Below are 17,135 nucleotides of genomic sequence, written 5' to 3' on the forward strand. Positions count from 1 at the left end.
TAAGTAGTCTGCTTTATCATTACATTAACATTTATGAAAGACTTGCTGGTATCATTGACTTAGCAATTATTTTTCCATCTAGATGCTTTTTTTAAAGAAATGAAGGCAATACGTAATGTTTTAAATGTACATTTTAGTTTTAAATTTTAATCGAGGATTTTTATTTTATACATTACATACTGATCACTCTTTTATGTTACTCTAGTCCTAATAAACAGAAAATAACAATTTGGAATATCTACAACAATGAGAGCACAAGGAGGTAAAATATAGCATAAATAAGTCATGTGTGTATACGAACTGAGATATATAGAAATAATTAAATGGAACACATCTTTTGGACCACAAGCCTCAGGAAGCTATAAGGATTATTTGCATTCTTACACCTGGGCACTCTTCCTTTTTGCTGAATATCAGTTTTTCAATCTTTTCTATTTTTGAAATAGGTAAGAAGAGAAAATAATTTTCTAGAATTTGAAGAAAAATCCTAAAACATTTCAAACTCTTTGTTATGATGACTAATATAATGAATAGTCAGCACTCAGGTTTATCAAATATTAACATTTTCCCATATTTGTTATAGAATTTTTTCCATATTTGCCTCAGAAATAATTTCTTTATATATAATACATATTTGAACACTGATTTTACTTGGCACATTAATATAAGGCTGATGTGCTGAGATGAATAAATCAAAGAACCTCTTGGAGCTTTTGATGTACAATAAGCATAGTTAACGAGTATAAAATAAGTGATATTTTCTAGAAAATAAATACTGGTCTACAATTCCATCTGTCATTTCAGAGTCTCTAAAAAGATCTGAAAGTCCAATGCCTTTTAAAAATAAAATTACAGTAATCACATTTGGCCACAAAACCTGTTCAGAATTGATGTGAGGCTATTAAGATATTTATCTCTCTTATTTATTAGTGAATATTCATGTTTCACTGCAGAAATACTAACGAGTTTGATTACAGGGTGCTTTAGACTACCCTCAAGGTGTACATATTTGCTCCTTTTTTCTAAAATCCCAAACATCCTGGATTCTGGAACACATCTAAACCCCCAACATGAATTAGGACTATTATTTAAGGAAAGAATTAGGAATTTTGAGAGTGGGAAATATTACTTCTATCTGAAGGATATCGAAAGCTTCAGGAGGAAGTTACCATTTAAGCCAGTCTTTAAAATTGGTAGATTTAATATATGAAGATTGCAGGGAAGCCTTCCAGGTTGTAGACCAAGAGTAAAAGACATGAACTAGGGTGAGGAGATTAGTAAGTATTATAAGTACAGGGGGTGTTGGAAGAGCAAGTGTATTGTTGTGAAAGGACGTAGGAAGTGAACTGCTAAGAAACAGTAGAAAAATTAGCAAGAGCCTGAATATGATCTTTAAAGGCATTGCTGAGCTAAGTTAGAGAATAATAAGCACTGTTTAATCATGGAATCAACTTCAGTGCCCATCGGTGGTGGACTGGATAAAGAAATGTGGTACATATACACCATGGAATACTATGCAGCCATGTCTTTTGCAGCAGCATGGAGCTGGAGGCCGTTTTCCTAAGCAAACTAACACAGGAATAGAAAACCAAATACTGCAGGTTATAAGTAGGAGCTAAACATTGAGTACATATCGTCATAAAGAAGGAATAACAGACACCAGGGCTTACTGGAGGGTGGAGGGTGGGAGGAGGATTGAAAAACTACCTGTCGGGTACTATGTTTATTACCTGGATGATGAAATAATGCATACACCAAAACCCCCATGATACGCAATTTACCTGCATAACAAACCCGCACATGTACCCCTGAAACTAAAGTAAAAGTTTAAAAAAAAGAAAAAGAAGCAAATTCTCTTTTTTGATATGTGAAATCAGAAGAGTCCTAGTTCCAAAATAAAACAGAATCTAATAGAAATCAAGTGCTGGCTAATGGCTCAAGTATCTAAACCTCCCTGGTGCTTTGCCTGCAATCAGAGATTGCATCCATCCATCTTGCTTTGTGATTCAAATAGCTGAAATTTCTACAAGCTTATTTAACTGAGACTTGATATTTTTATACTCAATTGTGCTTTGAAGATAAGAAATCTATTGAAACAATTCTAACATCATTGTAAATGTCATAAATATTATTTATTCAACAAATGTTTATTTGGTACCTATTGTTCCAAGTGCTAGAAATGTTACAGTAAAGAAAACAAAAATCCCTGCCCTCACAGAACTTAACTTCTGGACAATGACACAGTTTTTAAAAGCTAGATTATCTACTGGTTTCCTTCATTTTCTTCTTACGTTATGAGTTAGTGCATAAGTGAAACTCTAGTTTCCCCTGAAGTGTTCTGTGGCACTTGTCTTCATAATTCACTATAAATCTTTTAAAATTTGAAGTCATTTGATCTAAGCCTTTATACTTGGCAGTGAGGTAGACCTTAATACTTCCAGCTTCATCAGAAAAACAAGGGTATGCTTGTTCTGATTCAGTCTGTTATCTGTTTATGTTAGAATTTACAAAAACAAAGTGACAAGCACTAATGAGAGCTTTACATAGAGGTTTAAAGTAGTGTCCATATCAGATCTATATTTTATTTGTCTCTTCCCCCTTTCCTTTTTACGCTCTCATTATTGTTGGTGACCCTTTCAGGAATAATTTTATTGTGTTTACATCTTAAATCATTGAATTACTTACACATCCTTTCACTTCATATTATTAGCTAAAACAGATATTTTTAAAAACTATTCCTGACGGCAAGATTATCCTTTTGGTCATGAAAGTGTGGCCTGCAATGGTCCAAGCAAAATTTTGAACATAGTTATTGATGCATAATGTCTTTATAGATAGCAAGTAAGTAAAAATATTAAGTCTAATTAAGCAATTGCTTAAGTTACACAAGTCTCATGAAGTGCATTGGGAAACTTTCCACTTTTTCTCTTCTTTCAAAGGGCTTGTACAGATGAGAGTTACCTATCCCTTGATTGTTTGTTTTTTTCTTTTTTTGAGACGAAGTCTTGCTTTATCACCCAGCCTGGAGTGCAGCTGTGCGGTCTCGGCTCACTACAGCCTCCAATCCCCAGGTTTAAGCAATTCTTGTGCCTCAGCCTCCCCAGTAGCTGGGGCTACAGGCACGTGTCACCACCCCCGACTAATTTTTGTATTTTTAGCAGAGACGGAGTTTCACCATGTTGGCCAGCCTGGTCTCGAACTCCTAGCCTCAAGTGGTCTGCCCGCCTCAGCCTCCCAAAGTGCTGGGATTACAGGCATGAGTCACCACACCCAGCCCTACCTGTTCCGTGAATGTTAAGTAAAATTCACTTGTAAACTGGGCCTGGTATTTTCCTTGTGGAAGAATTTTAAACTACTGATTTGGTCTCCCTAAAGTTTTAAATTTAGATTGTTTCTTAGTGGGTTTTATTTTTTTCCATATTTATATTGGCTATTAAAAATGTAGGGGAGCTCCTGTCATTCAGTTTCGCTTCATCTAAACTAGAACCTACCATCAAAATTGCTATTTCAATATGATGTGTGATTCATACTTGGAACACAGTTTTAGAAATGCTTTTTGAAAGTAACTTTAAATAAAATATTGTGATACAGTTAATGAAGATCGTTTTCTTTCGTCATAGGAGGAACCAAATCAGATGAAAAAGTGGACTTGAGCAAGGACAAAAAATTAGCCCAATTTAACAACTGGTTTACATGGTGTCATAATTGCAGGCACGGTGGACATGCTGGACATATGCTTAGTTGGTTCAGGTAATCAGCACATTTCTTCTTTGATAGGGTTGGAGTTGTGGGGGATAACACAGATTGCTTCTAAATAGTTTGGGTTTATCTGTTAACATTTAGCCAAAGTATGAATTTTATTTTTACTGTCACTCAGACGTTAACAAAGGTGGTATGAACATTTCATCATTAGATATCCTATATAACCTTAAACTATAAAGGTAATACTTGTGTAAGAACTAATTTAAATCTTTTGTATGAGTTAAATGTTTGATTTAACTTTATTTGGGGAGAGGATGTTTACAGTTTTTACAACTGAATATGCTGTAATTTATCATGCAATTGAATTACTAATGAAATGATAAAAGAGCATATCACACTGCTGCCTGAGTTCTCTTCTAAGTAAGCTTTTTATGTAGTCATACAGTTGAGACTCTCAAGACCATATTTGAATTTTATTTTGAATGGTGCCAGTGGCCCTGTGCTTCTGATTGATACAGCATTTATACCCAATTTGTCTCATTAGCCAATTTAAACTCTGAGCACATCCCTGTCACCTTCACAACTGTAAATGAAATATCTTGCATATATGTAGAAAGTAAAAGGTATGTATTTCTTCTCCCTAAAGTTCAGCTTGGCAGTAATTTATGATTTGATGCTTTTGATGCTTTTTTCCTCTGGGTTTTAGTTTCTACATTTTTCCAAATGCCATTTTGAAAAGTTGCATTATAGATAGATATAAGTAAACAAGTGGGCACAGTGGTGCACACCTGTAGTCCCAGCTACTCAAGAGGCTGAGGCAGGAGGATGGCTTGAGCCCAGGAGTGTGGGTCCAGCCTGGGCAATATAGCGAGACCCTGTCTCTTTAAAAAAAAAAAAAAAGAGAGATAAATAAATGTATGTATGTCTAATTTGGATTTTTAACTGTTATTTGACCTGTTTTTTTAGGGACCATGCAGAGTGCCCTGTGTCTGCATGCACGTGTAAATGTATGCAGTTGGATACAACAGGGAATCTGGTACCTGCAGAGGCTGTCCAGCCATAAAATGTTATCACCTTAAGAGAAACCTTCAAGTGTGGAGCTTTCTAATAGGTGTCCTTCATAGCTCAGAAACATACCTCAGAACAAGTCATTCATGACTTACCTGTAATGGGAAAATAAATCATTCTATCAGATCAGCAGGTTTGATGTTTGAGTGATTTTGATGTGCTTCACAGAGACAAATGCTGCTGAAATAAACATCACAGTATAGACATGAGTTCTGTTCAGCAGGTTGAAAAGTCTACTTTAGAAAAGCTTTCTAAGTTTTGGTTGAAATTATGAACACTCTACAAGCAAAATTTCTGGAATAGCCAAGAACAGATTTTGAGCCTATATCTTCAAAGCTGAAATTGGATATCTTTCAATAAAATATGTGCACTTTTAAAATAAAATGACTAATTCTATGATTCAGACAATAGTTTTAAGTTCAGCTGTGCTTAGATTTCTTTCAGATTAATTTAAAATTATAGATTTTTACTTTTAGAATTGAAGAGCCCCTATCCCACACTGGAGAATATTTTTTATTACTGTCTGTTATATATATGTGTGTATGTGTGTGTGCATATTTATGTGTGTATGTATAAATATGTATTTTTTAAAGGAGCCTTTTCCCTCATATACTTTGATTTTAAGATAAGCAATCTTTTGGCGTAGACATTATCGTCTTCCTAGAAAAGTCAAGAGGAAGAATCTATCTTACGACTTTTTCTCTTCAGAAGAGAAAAACATGTACCATTTCAGGTGAACATACAAAATTTTCACTTTCTACCTTTTGCTTTCCAATGTCCTGATTTGTCTTCAAAGGTTTTTCTCCATACTAATTTGTCATCCTCATCACCTGAGAACATTTTACTGCATACAAAGTCTATGCAAGATTATATGTAACTAGCCATTTAGTACAATGTCAGTGTTTCTGTACTATCAAATTCCATCCTGATTTGGAATACCATACCTTGTTCTTTCCAGGGTAGACTAGAAAGTGTTGGAGAAATAGGGTCACTTCAGAGACCACTTTAGATGTAAGTTTTTAAATATTAAGTGTTACTGGGGCTAAGTCAGGGACTTTATTTTAAAATTTATTTTTTCTCATTTCATAGCTAGATAGTTATAAGAGAAATACAAAGAATTTACAAGATGCTTCTCTGTCATCTGCCATATGCAGAGGGACTGAACTAGGAACTTTGTAGTTGAATCTGTATTCATAAAGAGTAAATCTAATTTTATTTTATAGATTTTGGAGAAATAAAACAAGAATTTTAAGAGCTTTCGTATTAGCAGTTTTGCCTTACAAAAACTAAGATTTGTCAGATTAGAGGTACAACCTAAATATTAAAAGTAGATTAAATTTATTTTTAACCTTGAGTATCTGATACATAAAACCCTTTTCTAGGAAAACATTAGAAATGGTACATATCTACTCTAAATGTTTCACCTACATGAGTATTTTCAAATGAAAGACATGGGAATTGCAAATTTTTTTAAAGATTGCTATTAAGGGTACGTTTTCCAGCCTTCGTTTGAGTAAATCTTAATTGATTTCATTTTATTAACATATACCCTTTACCTTTAATATTTCATTTGAAGTGTTCCTTTCAAATTTACTGTGTCCTAAATATGAAAGTCAGCTTTAAGTAATGTCAGACTCTTATGTACATTTTCATTTCTCATTAAAGTAAAATATAAAATTATTGAATTTATCTGAAATAGTTACAAGTTTTGGAAATACAGCATAAAACATGAATGTAAAGTCTATTATGTAGTATGCATATTTGTAATCCTAATATATGAGGGTGACATTTTTAAGGTTGTATGTATGTGTCAACCTCTTAAATGTTTTCTGTGAAGCCCAAACATGCAGTTTATGTCTCTGGTGTGTGTTTTGCATTTTAGTGTGCATGGACAATGAAGGTAGATTCAAATTATTTTCTCTTTTTTATAACTAAGTCACTGGTATTTGGGTTTATAAACTCGACAAGATACTTTACCTAAACATGATCAATAGACGTGTTTAATAAAAGTGTTTTTATTATTTTTAAAAGATTGAATAAATCTGGTTGAAGTCATTGTATCAAGAAATTATGGTTTCTTTACAAATAGTCCACATGAAGTAATATTGGTACTTATTTTGATGACAGACTTCATACTTAATATTAGAAGTAACATTCCTTTTAGGCTCTGTTTTTCAGTTTAACCCACTTTCCAGAATGGTTCTTATCCTTATTTTAAAAGCTTCCCATTGTCAATGCTTCACATAGTGAGTATTTAAAAGAATGTAGTTCTGCATTTAATTAGATGACTCAATTTCAGTCATTCATTTGACTGCAAGTAGTAAAAGCATGGTCTTTGAAACATAAAGTATAATCCTAGCCTCGGGATCTTGGGTAAGTGACTTGACCTTTTTGAGCTTCAGTTTCTTTATATGTTAAAAAGAAAGATATAGAAAATACCTACCTCATAGAGTGTGGGAGTATTAGGTGATGCAATAAACATGAAGTGCCATATCCCTGTCACATAGTGCTCTATAAATGGTAGTGATTAGCATTGTTACCTTCATTTTCATAGATTGCTCATGTATCAGTACTTTTTCAGTGAATACAGTATAATTTTAACAAAGAATCTACATTTGTCTCAAGAATGAAAATTTCCTTAGTGTGATTGGCTGAAATAGATTTTTTTTTAAAAAGAATGAAAATTCCCAATAATAGTAATACTCCAAATATAGGGTAAACAAAAGTAACTAAGTCCTATCTCAAAAGAAAAATGCCATAATTTGGATAAATTTGGAGTATTACTGTTTTTTTTTTGCATGCAAAAATCCTTCAGCTGACCTCCTAGGAGTTAAACGTGATATAAAAATGAACCCAGAGGAAAAAATTACGGCAAATTTAACAACTGACTATTGAAAACTTTAAGTTTTTATATCTATTCTCAACTCTTAATTTAACTAGGTTTAAATTGAACTCACTAATCTGGATACTTGGAGAAAGTATCCAGGATTATTCTGTGTACTTTTTCCTTTTCTGCCATTCTGCTACACTTGATGTTCATTTAAGTTAAAATGTTGGGGTGGTAGTGGTAATTTCAAAAGTATACTGTGAGACTTGCTCTTCCGGAATAGCCATAATTAAAGCTAGTGGGCACAATTTCTGACATCTGCACAGATAGGCATCAGAGAGGTGGGAGACACATATTTGGGTCAATATCTTGTATCAAGTCTAGTGACATCACAATGACAGAAACAGGCCTTGCTAGATAGCAGCTCCCCTATCCACTACTTAATCCTTCCATTACATCATCCGCAAGTTTTCTCTCCTACCTGCAAATGTTATAGGTTTCTTTGCTGATTATAACAAGTAACACTTTACAAATATATTAATTTTTATAAAATACTACTTCTCCCAGAGTACAGAGACAGAAGGAAAGCCTCCCAAAGTTTTTAAAAGCTAACAACCCAGATACCAAATTAACACAAATTTAACATGATAAAATCACAAGTAAAATTAGTTATCAAATGCAGCAGTATATAAATTACTGTTAATGCCTTTTATGTGCTAGGTGCCAAGCACATTATCCTGTTTTTGCAATAAACCTATGGGGTAGTTATATCATTATTGTCCCCATTCTGTAAATGAGGCAATTCAGGTATAGAGACATCAGTTCACTTGTCCTAGGTTACACGAGTAGCAAATACAGCCAAGACTTAGATTCCAGTAGTCTTGACTTCCTAAGCTGCCCTTTTAATTTCTGTTTTCTGCTTCTGTGTATTACTTTGTAGGTTCTGTATATAAGAGAATGATTCACTGTGACAAAGAAGGGTTTATTCCAAGAATTAAGTACTGGGTAATATTTTAATCATATTTAGTATTAATACACCAAAAGAAGAACCATGTCAATAGCTCTTTGGATGTACAAAGCACTTGATAAAATTCAAAAATTGATCTCTAATTTGTTTTTTAGGTTAGTTGTTATTCAAAGGAAATGTTTTCTCTCCATTTTCTCCGCTCCTATTTCACTGTCTCACACATCATGATGCCTATTAGAGAAATACTAGAATCCTTCTCACTATAGACAGCAATAAGATGTGGATGCTGTTGTCACTGGTTCTGCACATGGCAATGAAAAAGAAGAAAGCGAAAGGAGGCACACCTTTGCTTCTTTTCCAAATCATCAAAATTTGGTATGGCAAAAATCATAAATAGTTACAAAGCAAACAAATTGATAAACTACAACATTTATGACAAATTGCCTTAATTCATAAAGGACATTTTCAAAGCCGAGGAAAAAACAATCAGTAGATAATATCAATCAAAGACTTGTGCAAGCAAAATACAACAGCTGACAAATTTAAATAAATGCTAAATCAGTAACATGCTGATTAAAAAGTAGATTACTTTTCGCTTGTCTGCACAGATTTAAAATAATAGGCATTTTCATGGATATGGGAAGGAAACATTCTGAGATAACAGCTTATGAGAGTTTAAGTCTTGAGGACAGGTAAACTGTATTAATCAGAAGCCGTAAAAAGGTTCATATCCTTTGACATAGTATGCTGGGAATATTTTCTGAGGAATTGATTGCATAAGTGCACAAAGATGTGTATTTTTATGATATGATTCTACACAGTATTGTTTATAATAAAAACTTGGAAACCTAAATGTCCAATGATAGAAAAGAATAAATTATTGTATATGCATGTAGTGGGTTACTAAGAAATGATTCAATTAGTATAGATATTTTCATTGACAAAGGTTTCTAAATGGTAAGTGAAAGGAAAGGGAAGTTATAGGATAGTATATCTAGCATATAAATATATTTGTATGGGATATGGTTAATACAGAAACTTTTAACAGTGGCCATCTTTAAAGAGTGGAATTTTGAGTAACATTTTCTTCCTATCTGTATCTTTGATTTTTCCCAATAATAATGAATATATAAATGTATGTGCATCTCTCTCTCTGTCTCTTGCACACACACACACACCCCATATATATACACACACGTATATATACACACATATACATATATATGTGAACATATAAATGTATGTGCATCTCTCCTGTCTCTTGCACACACACCATATATATACACACATACATATAGGTATATATACATGTATATACATATATATACATATTTATACCCATGTATGTATTACATATACCCATATATGTATACACATATATATGTGTGTATATATATACTGGCTTTTAGAAAAGTTATCCATGACCTTGTATCTTGTTATTAAACACAGTGAAACAATCATGTGTTAGGATTTATTTTATGAGGTGAAAAAACAGGCTACAAGGTATTATGAAAATTTGGATTGAGATCTATTTGTTCAGAAAGCATTTTCTAGATTTCTTATTCTATACTAGTAATATACAGGAATAACAAGATACAGTCCTCTCAATTCTTCATTAGATTTGGAAGTAGTACATTATGTTCTCTAGCATATTGGGAAATGAATATGTAAAATCTGATTTCCCTGAGCTTAGTGGGTACATGATTAATAACTTTATTTCAATATTTTTTCTCTTATATCTTCCTCATGAGATTTCCTGACTCCTCTGTGTTGGCTCTGGATCTGTGGTGGGAAAGCTGTCCTCCTCTATGTACTGAATTTATATGATTATTGTCCAGTCTAATCTGGAGTGCACTTTGCTCAATTCATTTCCAATCATAGCAGGTTATTTAGGTTTAAGTGATGAATTCTGAACATGCCTGTGTGTCTTTGCTTCAACAAAACACATACACGTACCAGGGTGTGCTGGACACTGTGTTAAAGGCTCTGATGTCAAAGGATTGATGGCACTATAGTTGCCTTGGAGGAGTTGTATGTCTAATGGAAGAGGTAGATATAAGCATAGTTTTCAGCAGACTCAAATCTATTAAGCTTAATATTTACAACTGCTATAGCATTTGCATAAAATGAGTATCATTTTAGCATCTCTTTTGGCAAGCCAGGAAATGTCTATTTAATTTTCTCATTTTGGACTTTAAAAATTATTTTCTGATTAAAAATAATTTGAGGAAATAGAGATTTCCATAATATTTTTCAAAAATGTAATGTTCTTCTCATCTACTGTTAATGGCACAATGTTTTAAAATGCTTTGCTAAAAAGGCAGCTTTAGGATTAAAGGATAACTTATGTAACGTTAGAAACAGCAGCAATAATAATTCAGTAGAGACTTTCATCATTCAATTTATGAAAAGCATATTGCCTTAACATAATTTCTTAACTGGAAATTTAGATGCAGGAATCAAATCAGTCTCTTAAAATATAAAGTCACAAAGACAGGGAAGTCTGGAGGAGCATTTGGAGGGATTAATGTCTCACAACTTGAAACATATATGTAAGAATTCATGCAAACTGTTTATCTTACATCTTTTTTATTTAAAGAATTTTAGCTCCACTTGCACATAAGAAAGACTGGAGTTTGAAATAATAGATGTCCAAATTCATGCTTATCCAGATTTATATCACATTGCAGCCACATATTTTGCTGATGATAGTTAAATAAGAAGTTGCTACCGTAAAATGTAAAGCTAAGTATCCTTTTTAGCACCATAGTGCTAAAATTTGAATGTTAAAATTTGAATAGTAAAAATTTGAATGTTACAAAGTTCCTGTGGTGTTATGTCAAAAAAAATTTTCCGGCCGGGCGCGGTGGCTCAAGCCTGTAATCCCAGCACTTTGGGAGGCCGAGACGGGTGGATCACGAGGTCAGGAGATCGAGACCATCCTGGCTAACACGGCGAAACCCCGTCTCTACTAAAAATACAAAAAACTAGCCGGGCGAGGTGGCGGGCGCCTGTAGTCCCAGCTACTCAGGAGGCTGAGGCAGGAGAATGGCATAAACCCGGGAGGTGGAGCTTGCAGTGAGCTGAGATCCGGCCACTGCACCCCAGCCTGGGTGACAGAGCAAGACTCCGTCTCAAAAAAAAAAAAAAAAAAATTTCCTTGTCAATTTGCAAACTTTCATTATGCATTAAGTAGGTATACTTAATATTTGAACAACTATGGATGTGTATCTTTATGGTACATGTATGTTCCCAAAATAGATGAAGATGTGTAATTTATGGAGCAAACATATTCAGCAATGTGACAAATGTGGGAGAAGTATCTCTTGATAAAGTAATACTTCTTTAAAAAGTAATATGTTTTATCATTTTAAATCTTCTGATCTTTTTCTTCCATTCTTCAAAAATGGAATGTATGGTCACATCACTTTTAGGACAGATTAGCAACTTTAAACATAGACAGCTTTCTGAAATACATTAAATGCTTTTTGGAAAATTGAGTATAACTCTTTCAATTAACGTTAAGATACTGTTGGGTTTCAAAAGAGAATACTCCAGACAGGGTACATTTTTTCTCTTTTTCTACTGGAAGAACCAGACACAATTTAGAGATAAGTAAGCTGGGGACAGATTTTCAAGTTCATCTGGGGACAACTACTCTTTTAGAAACATTTTGTTGTTTTTAAATATATTTTATTGAATTTTGTTACTTTTGTCTTCAGAAAGTGTTACAGGAATACAGAAAATGTATGTTCCGTATGGGGACCTGGAAAATTAAAAACGTATCATCCTGATAAAACATACCTCATGAGAAAAACTGGCCAAAACAGTTACTCAGTGTATCTCCAGGTTTGCATCTTTTACTTCTTATTTATTCATTTAGAGTCCTCTTCCAGTGTGTGGACCTCTGCAGATTCTAGATAACTTTTCAAATATGCTAGATTTTGAGCTGTATATATTTTCTCAAGCAGAGACATCTGAGTATGGTGAAAATGAATTTTCAGAGAACAGAATTGCCAAGCATATGTGATGGAACTGTAGGGAAAAAGGGCATAACTTTAATCTTCAAAGAAGCTTAAAAATAGCTCCACAGTTATTATGCATGAGGCCTGACAATTGACATTTCTCATTTTGGCAGCATTCACCTACAGCACCCTATCAGCAACTGAACACATTCATCTCTGGAATAAATGATTAATGAGCTGCCTATCATTTCCATTCCTTTTGTACCAAGTGGTGGAGGCTTCAATTGATCATATTGCAGCCATCAACATCATTACTGAAATTTATTCTGCCACTAGAGGGTTGTACTAGGATAATCAATTAGCATTTAAATAAAAGAATTAAGTTATGGCATTAAAAATAACAAAAAAAAAAAATCCCTTCTGAGTCACTCTGTCAGACCTGGTAAGGTGGTTTTGTTTTTTTGCTCATCAGACAGCATCACAAAATCTTAGACTGAGGAAGGAAGCATGGAAGGATTGTTCTTGTTTCAAGAACAACCCTCTAAGATTTCCAAACTTCTCATTCTTTTTATTAATCACTGTCATGTTCCTTGAAATGCAAATTTATGAAATGCTACAATTTGCATTCAATGATGACCAATGAAGGTGCCAAATTATTTCCTTCGGAGAAAAAAGGATAGAGTTAGGCATTTTTGAGAAGTCGAAATTTATCCAGAAAGCGGAAAGTTAGAGAAAGGACATTTACAAATGATACTGAGATACAGCAAAATAAAGCTTTTCTTATATTTCAGCAGGCAGAAGTGAGAATGAGGTGATGAGAACAACATCATTTAGATGTCGGGGTGACGTGGGCTGCATTTCTAAAACAGATGGCAGATAATGTGGGTCTTCATAGTCCTACAAAAAAGTGACAGATTGTAGTTTTGGTTAAATGATACATCCAAGGAAAATGAATGGTACTTGGAATCGGTATTTTAGCATCTCTTTCTGCTCCTGGGACCAAGTTCTTCAAGTTCTCAATATTACTGAGCTTAAACTCCCTCCTCATCTATATTCATCTTCCAGCATGGCTTTCTCCTATTTCCTCATTGTTTCCTCTCTCTTCCCCTCTTTGAATTTCAAATTCTAATATAAACAGTTGGTTTTATCTTCCTCTGAATTAAGACACTACCTTTACTATATTGTATTGGTCACCCAATCAAAGTGCATGTGCATTTTCTTCAGAGCTGAGATGAATTGATTATACAATGAAATGGAGCTATCATAGGTCCTCAATCCAGCTGCTCTGTCCTATACTTGATTAATATTATTTCCACCATCTGTTGGTGGTGGTATTGTGACTTTTCATTTCTTTCTGTCTTTGTGAGCTTTTAAGAAGAAGCTAACAAAGGCTGTTTTGAGGACTGTTAAGTAGAGGACATTTTTACCTAACACTGATTAATGTAGATAGCTGAGTCGTACTTGTATTTTGAAAAATGGGAAGAAAATGGTCATAGTAAGAAGCACTGGGTGATAAGAAAAACACAGAGTAACAAGATTTCTACATGTGAGCCAATTGCAAACTTCCTCTATGTGTTAAAATTCTCCAATGAGAAATACAGCAACTCTTTTCAGTCACCATGAGATGGGACAGGTTAGGCCACGTTGTGCTTGACCTAGTTGTGAATGAATAACCACACACTTCTTCTTTACCTTTGGCACAAGTGGCTCATCAATCTCCCACTTTCCTTCAGATCTTTTTTCAGCATAGTATTCTAGGCACCAACTACCAACTGGCCAGTGTTCACCTGTTCGCCCTTTTCAGCTTAACTACCAATTTGAACAATTGGAGAGGTATTCGAACCGGATGGTAAAGTTGAAATTAGATCTCAAGTCTCTTGGCTGAAGTCTAGTACTCTTATATTTCATAGACAATGAACTGGACCAGATTAATTCTTTTGTTAGTATAATGTATAGTCTATGAACTTCCAGTAATTTTAAAGCTAACTTTTTATTATAAAAATGTTGCAGGCTCATGCTAAAGTCACTGTGGGAAACAGTATGGTATTTCTTCAAAAAATTAAAAATAGAATTACCAGCCGGGTGTGGTGGCTCACACCTGCAATCCAAGCACTTGGGGAGGCCAGGGTGGGAGGATTGCTTGAGCCTAGGAGTTCACGACCAGCCTGGGCAACACAGCGAGATCCCAACTCTACAAAAAGAAATTTCTAAAATTAGTTGGGCATGGTGGAGCATACCTATAGTCTCGGCTGAAGCAGAAGGATCACTTGAGCCCAGGAGATCAAGGCTTCAACAAGCCATGCTTGTGCCAATGCACTCCAGCCTGGGTGACAGAGTAAGACTTTGTCTCAAAAAAATAAAAATGAAAAAAACAAGAAAGAAAAAAGAATCACCATATGATCCAGCAATTCCATTTCTGGGTATATACTTAAAAGAATTGAAAGCAATTTTTTGAAATGGTCTCAAAGAGTTATTTGTGTACCAATATTTATAGCAGCATTATTCACAATAATTGAAATGTGAAAGCAACTCAAGTGTCCTGGACAGATGAATGAGTAAGGAAAATGTGGTATACATATTCAAGGCAATATTATTCAGCCTTATAAAGAAAGGAGCTGGATGTGGTGGCTAACGCCTGAAATCCCAACACACTTTGAGTGGCTGAGATAGGAGGATTGCTTGAGGCCAGGAGTTCAAGAAGAGCCTGGGCAACATAGTGAGATCCCATGTCTACAAAAAATACAAAAATGTGCCAGACATGGTGGCATATGCCTGTAGTCTTAGCTACTCGGGAAGCTAAGGTGGGAGGATTGCTTGAACCTGAGAGGCGGAAGCTGTAGTGAGCTATGATCACACCACTTCAGTCCAGCCTGAGTGGCAGATTAAGACCCTGACCAAAAAAAAAAAAAAAAGGAAATTCTGATATGCTGAAACATTAATAAATTTTGAGGATATTATGCTAAGCAAAATAATCTAACCAAAAAAGACAAATACTTTATGATTCCACCTGTATAAGGTACTTAGATTGGTCAAAATCATAGAAACAGAAAATAGAAAGGTGGTAGCCAGAGACTAAAGGGGAGGGAATGGGGAGTTACTGCTTAATTGATACAGAGTTTCAGTTTTACACAATGAAGTGTGTTTTGGAGATGGATGGTGGTGATAGTTGCACATAATTATGAATGTATTTAATATCATTGAACTGTATGCTTAAAAATGGTTACGGTGGTAAATTTTATATGTATTTTGCCACAATAAAAAATTGGGGGAAAAAAACAGGCTTATCACAAGAAAAAAAAATTACAAAAAGTATAAAGTGGAAGTAAATTTCTTCTTAGCAGTTTGCCCCGTTATCTTCCTGCTCTATGTGTCACCTTCCTAAACTCCAACTCTCACTTTCTAGGGAAAGCTGCTTTAAAGTCTGTACACACGTAAGGAAATGTTCTGTACATAAACCACATCTGGCTGTGTTTCTCTGTGCTCATTTTTGCCTGCCTCTCTTTGCCTGGATAAGATCATACTGCATAAACTCTCCTCTAATGGCCTTTTTCCTATCTAAAATATGTATTTTGAAGAGTTTTCCTTATTAGCCTGTATATACCTAATTTTAAAAAACTGAATGGTGTGTGATTAGATGTCTACATCTCCCATTGATAGAAATGTACGGTATTTCCATTTGTTTTTACAAATGATACTGCAGTGAGCATCTTTGAGTATAAATCTGTGGCTACTTGTGAGTGAGTTTATCTCTTAGATAAATTAGGTGGAATTGTGAGCCAAAAGTTATGTATATTTTACATTTTGATAGATATTGACCAATAGCCCTCCAAAAGTTGAACTAATTATCTCCCTATAAACTACACAGTATAGGAAAATGCCTGTTTTCCCAACACCTTCAACACTTAGCATTATAAAATTTCTACTTATAGCCATGTAGTAGATGAAAATCTTGAAAATATTTTAATTTACATATAGTCAATTCTGAATGAGGTTAAGCATAGATTTTATATGACTATTCACTGTTTGTATTTATTTACAATGCACTGTTTATTCATTTCCATGCTCAATTTTAACGGTGTTTACTTTGAAGAAAAAAAAATAGCTATATGGAAAAGCCCTGAATTATATGTAATTCCCTCTTTATACACCTTTTCTGCTATAATTTGAAAGTTAGCTTTGGTCAATTTTTTCACTGTCACTGTTTCTTTCCTCCGCCTCCTCCCTCTCCTCCCTTCCTCCCTTCCTCCTTTCCTTTCTTCCTTCCTTCCTTGATAAGGTCTTGCTATATTGCCCAGGCTGCAGTGCAGTGGCTATTCACAGGTGTGATCCTAGTGCACTACAGCTTTGAACTCCTGGGCTCCTGTCTCAGCCTCCTTAGCAGCTGGAAGTACAGGTGCATGCCACTGCACCCAGTGCCTTGTTTCTTTTATGATAATCATTTCTCTCTTAACCAGATTCTCCACACCTTGACAGGAATTAGGGTGAGGAGGACTAATAGTACTGCCAAAAGACCTCGATGGTCTTGTTTTAGAGATAATTTTTGTCATAACATTGCTTAGCATATTATGCTTTATAATCTTCTTGTCAGTAACTGTGTCCTTGGTAT

The 17,135-nt window shown here is 34.5% G+C and overlaps 1 protein-coding gene across 3 annotated transcripts in view; it reads left to right on the plus strand.

Annotated features, from left to right (window-relative positions):
* The window catches only part of MIOS (missing oocyte, meiosis regulator, homolog (Drosophila)), a 36,984-nt gene extending 31,830 nt beyond the window's left edge, over positions 1 to 5,154 (plus strand). For all 3 annotated transcript variants that reach the window (XM_011974722.1, XM_011974723.1, XM_011974724.1), the window contains 2 exons: positions 3,621 to 3,750; positions 4,669 to 5,154. In XM_011974722.1, coding sequence (XP_011830112.1) covers positions 3,621 to 3,750; positions 4,669 to 4,765 — 227 coding nt within the window. In that variant the 3' untranslated portion in view covers positions 4,766 to 5,154. The remainder of the gene's footprint in view (positions 1 to 3,620; positions 3,751 to 4,668) is intronic.
* Positions 5,155 to 17,135: the final 11,981 nt, after the last annotated feature.

The sequence above is a fragment of the Mandrillus leucophaeus genome, unplaced genomic scaffold, assembly GCF_000951045.1.
Source record: "Mandrillus leucophaeus isolate KB7577 unplaced genomic scaffold, Mleu.le_1.0 Scaffold148, whole genome shotgun sequence".
Taxonomy (NCBI): domain Eukaryota; kingdom Metazoa; phylum Chordata; class Mammalia; order Primates; family Cercopithecidae; genus Mandrillus; species Mandrillus leucophaeus.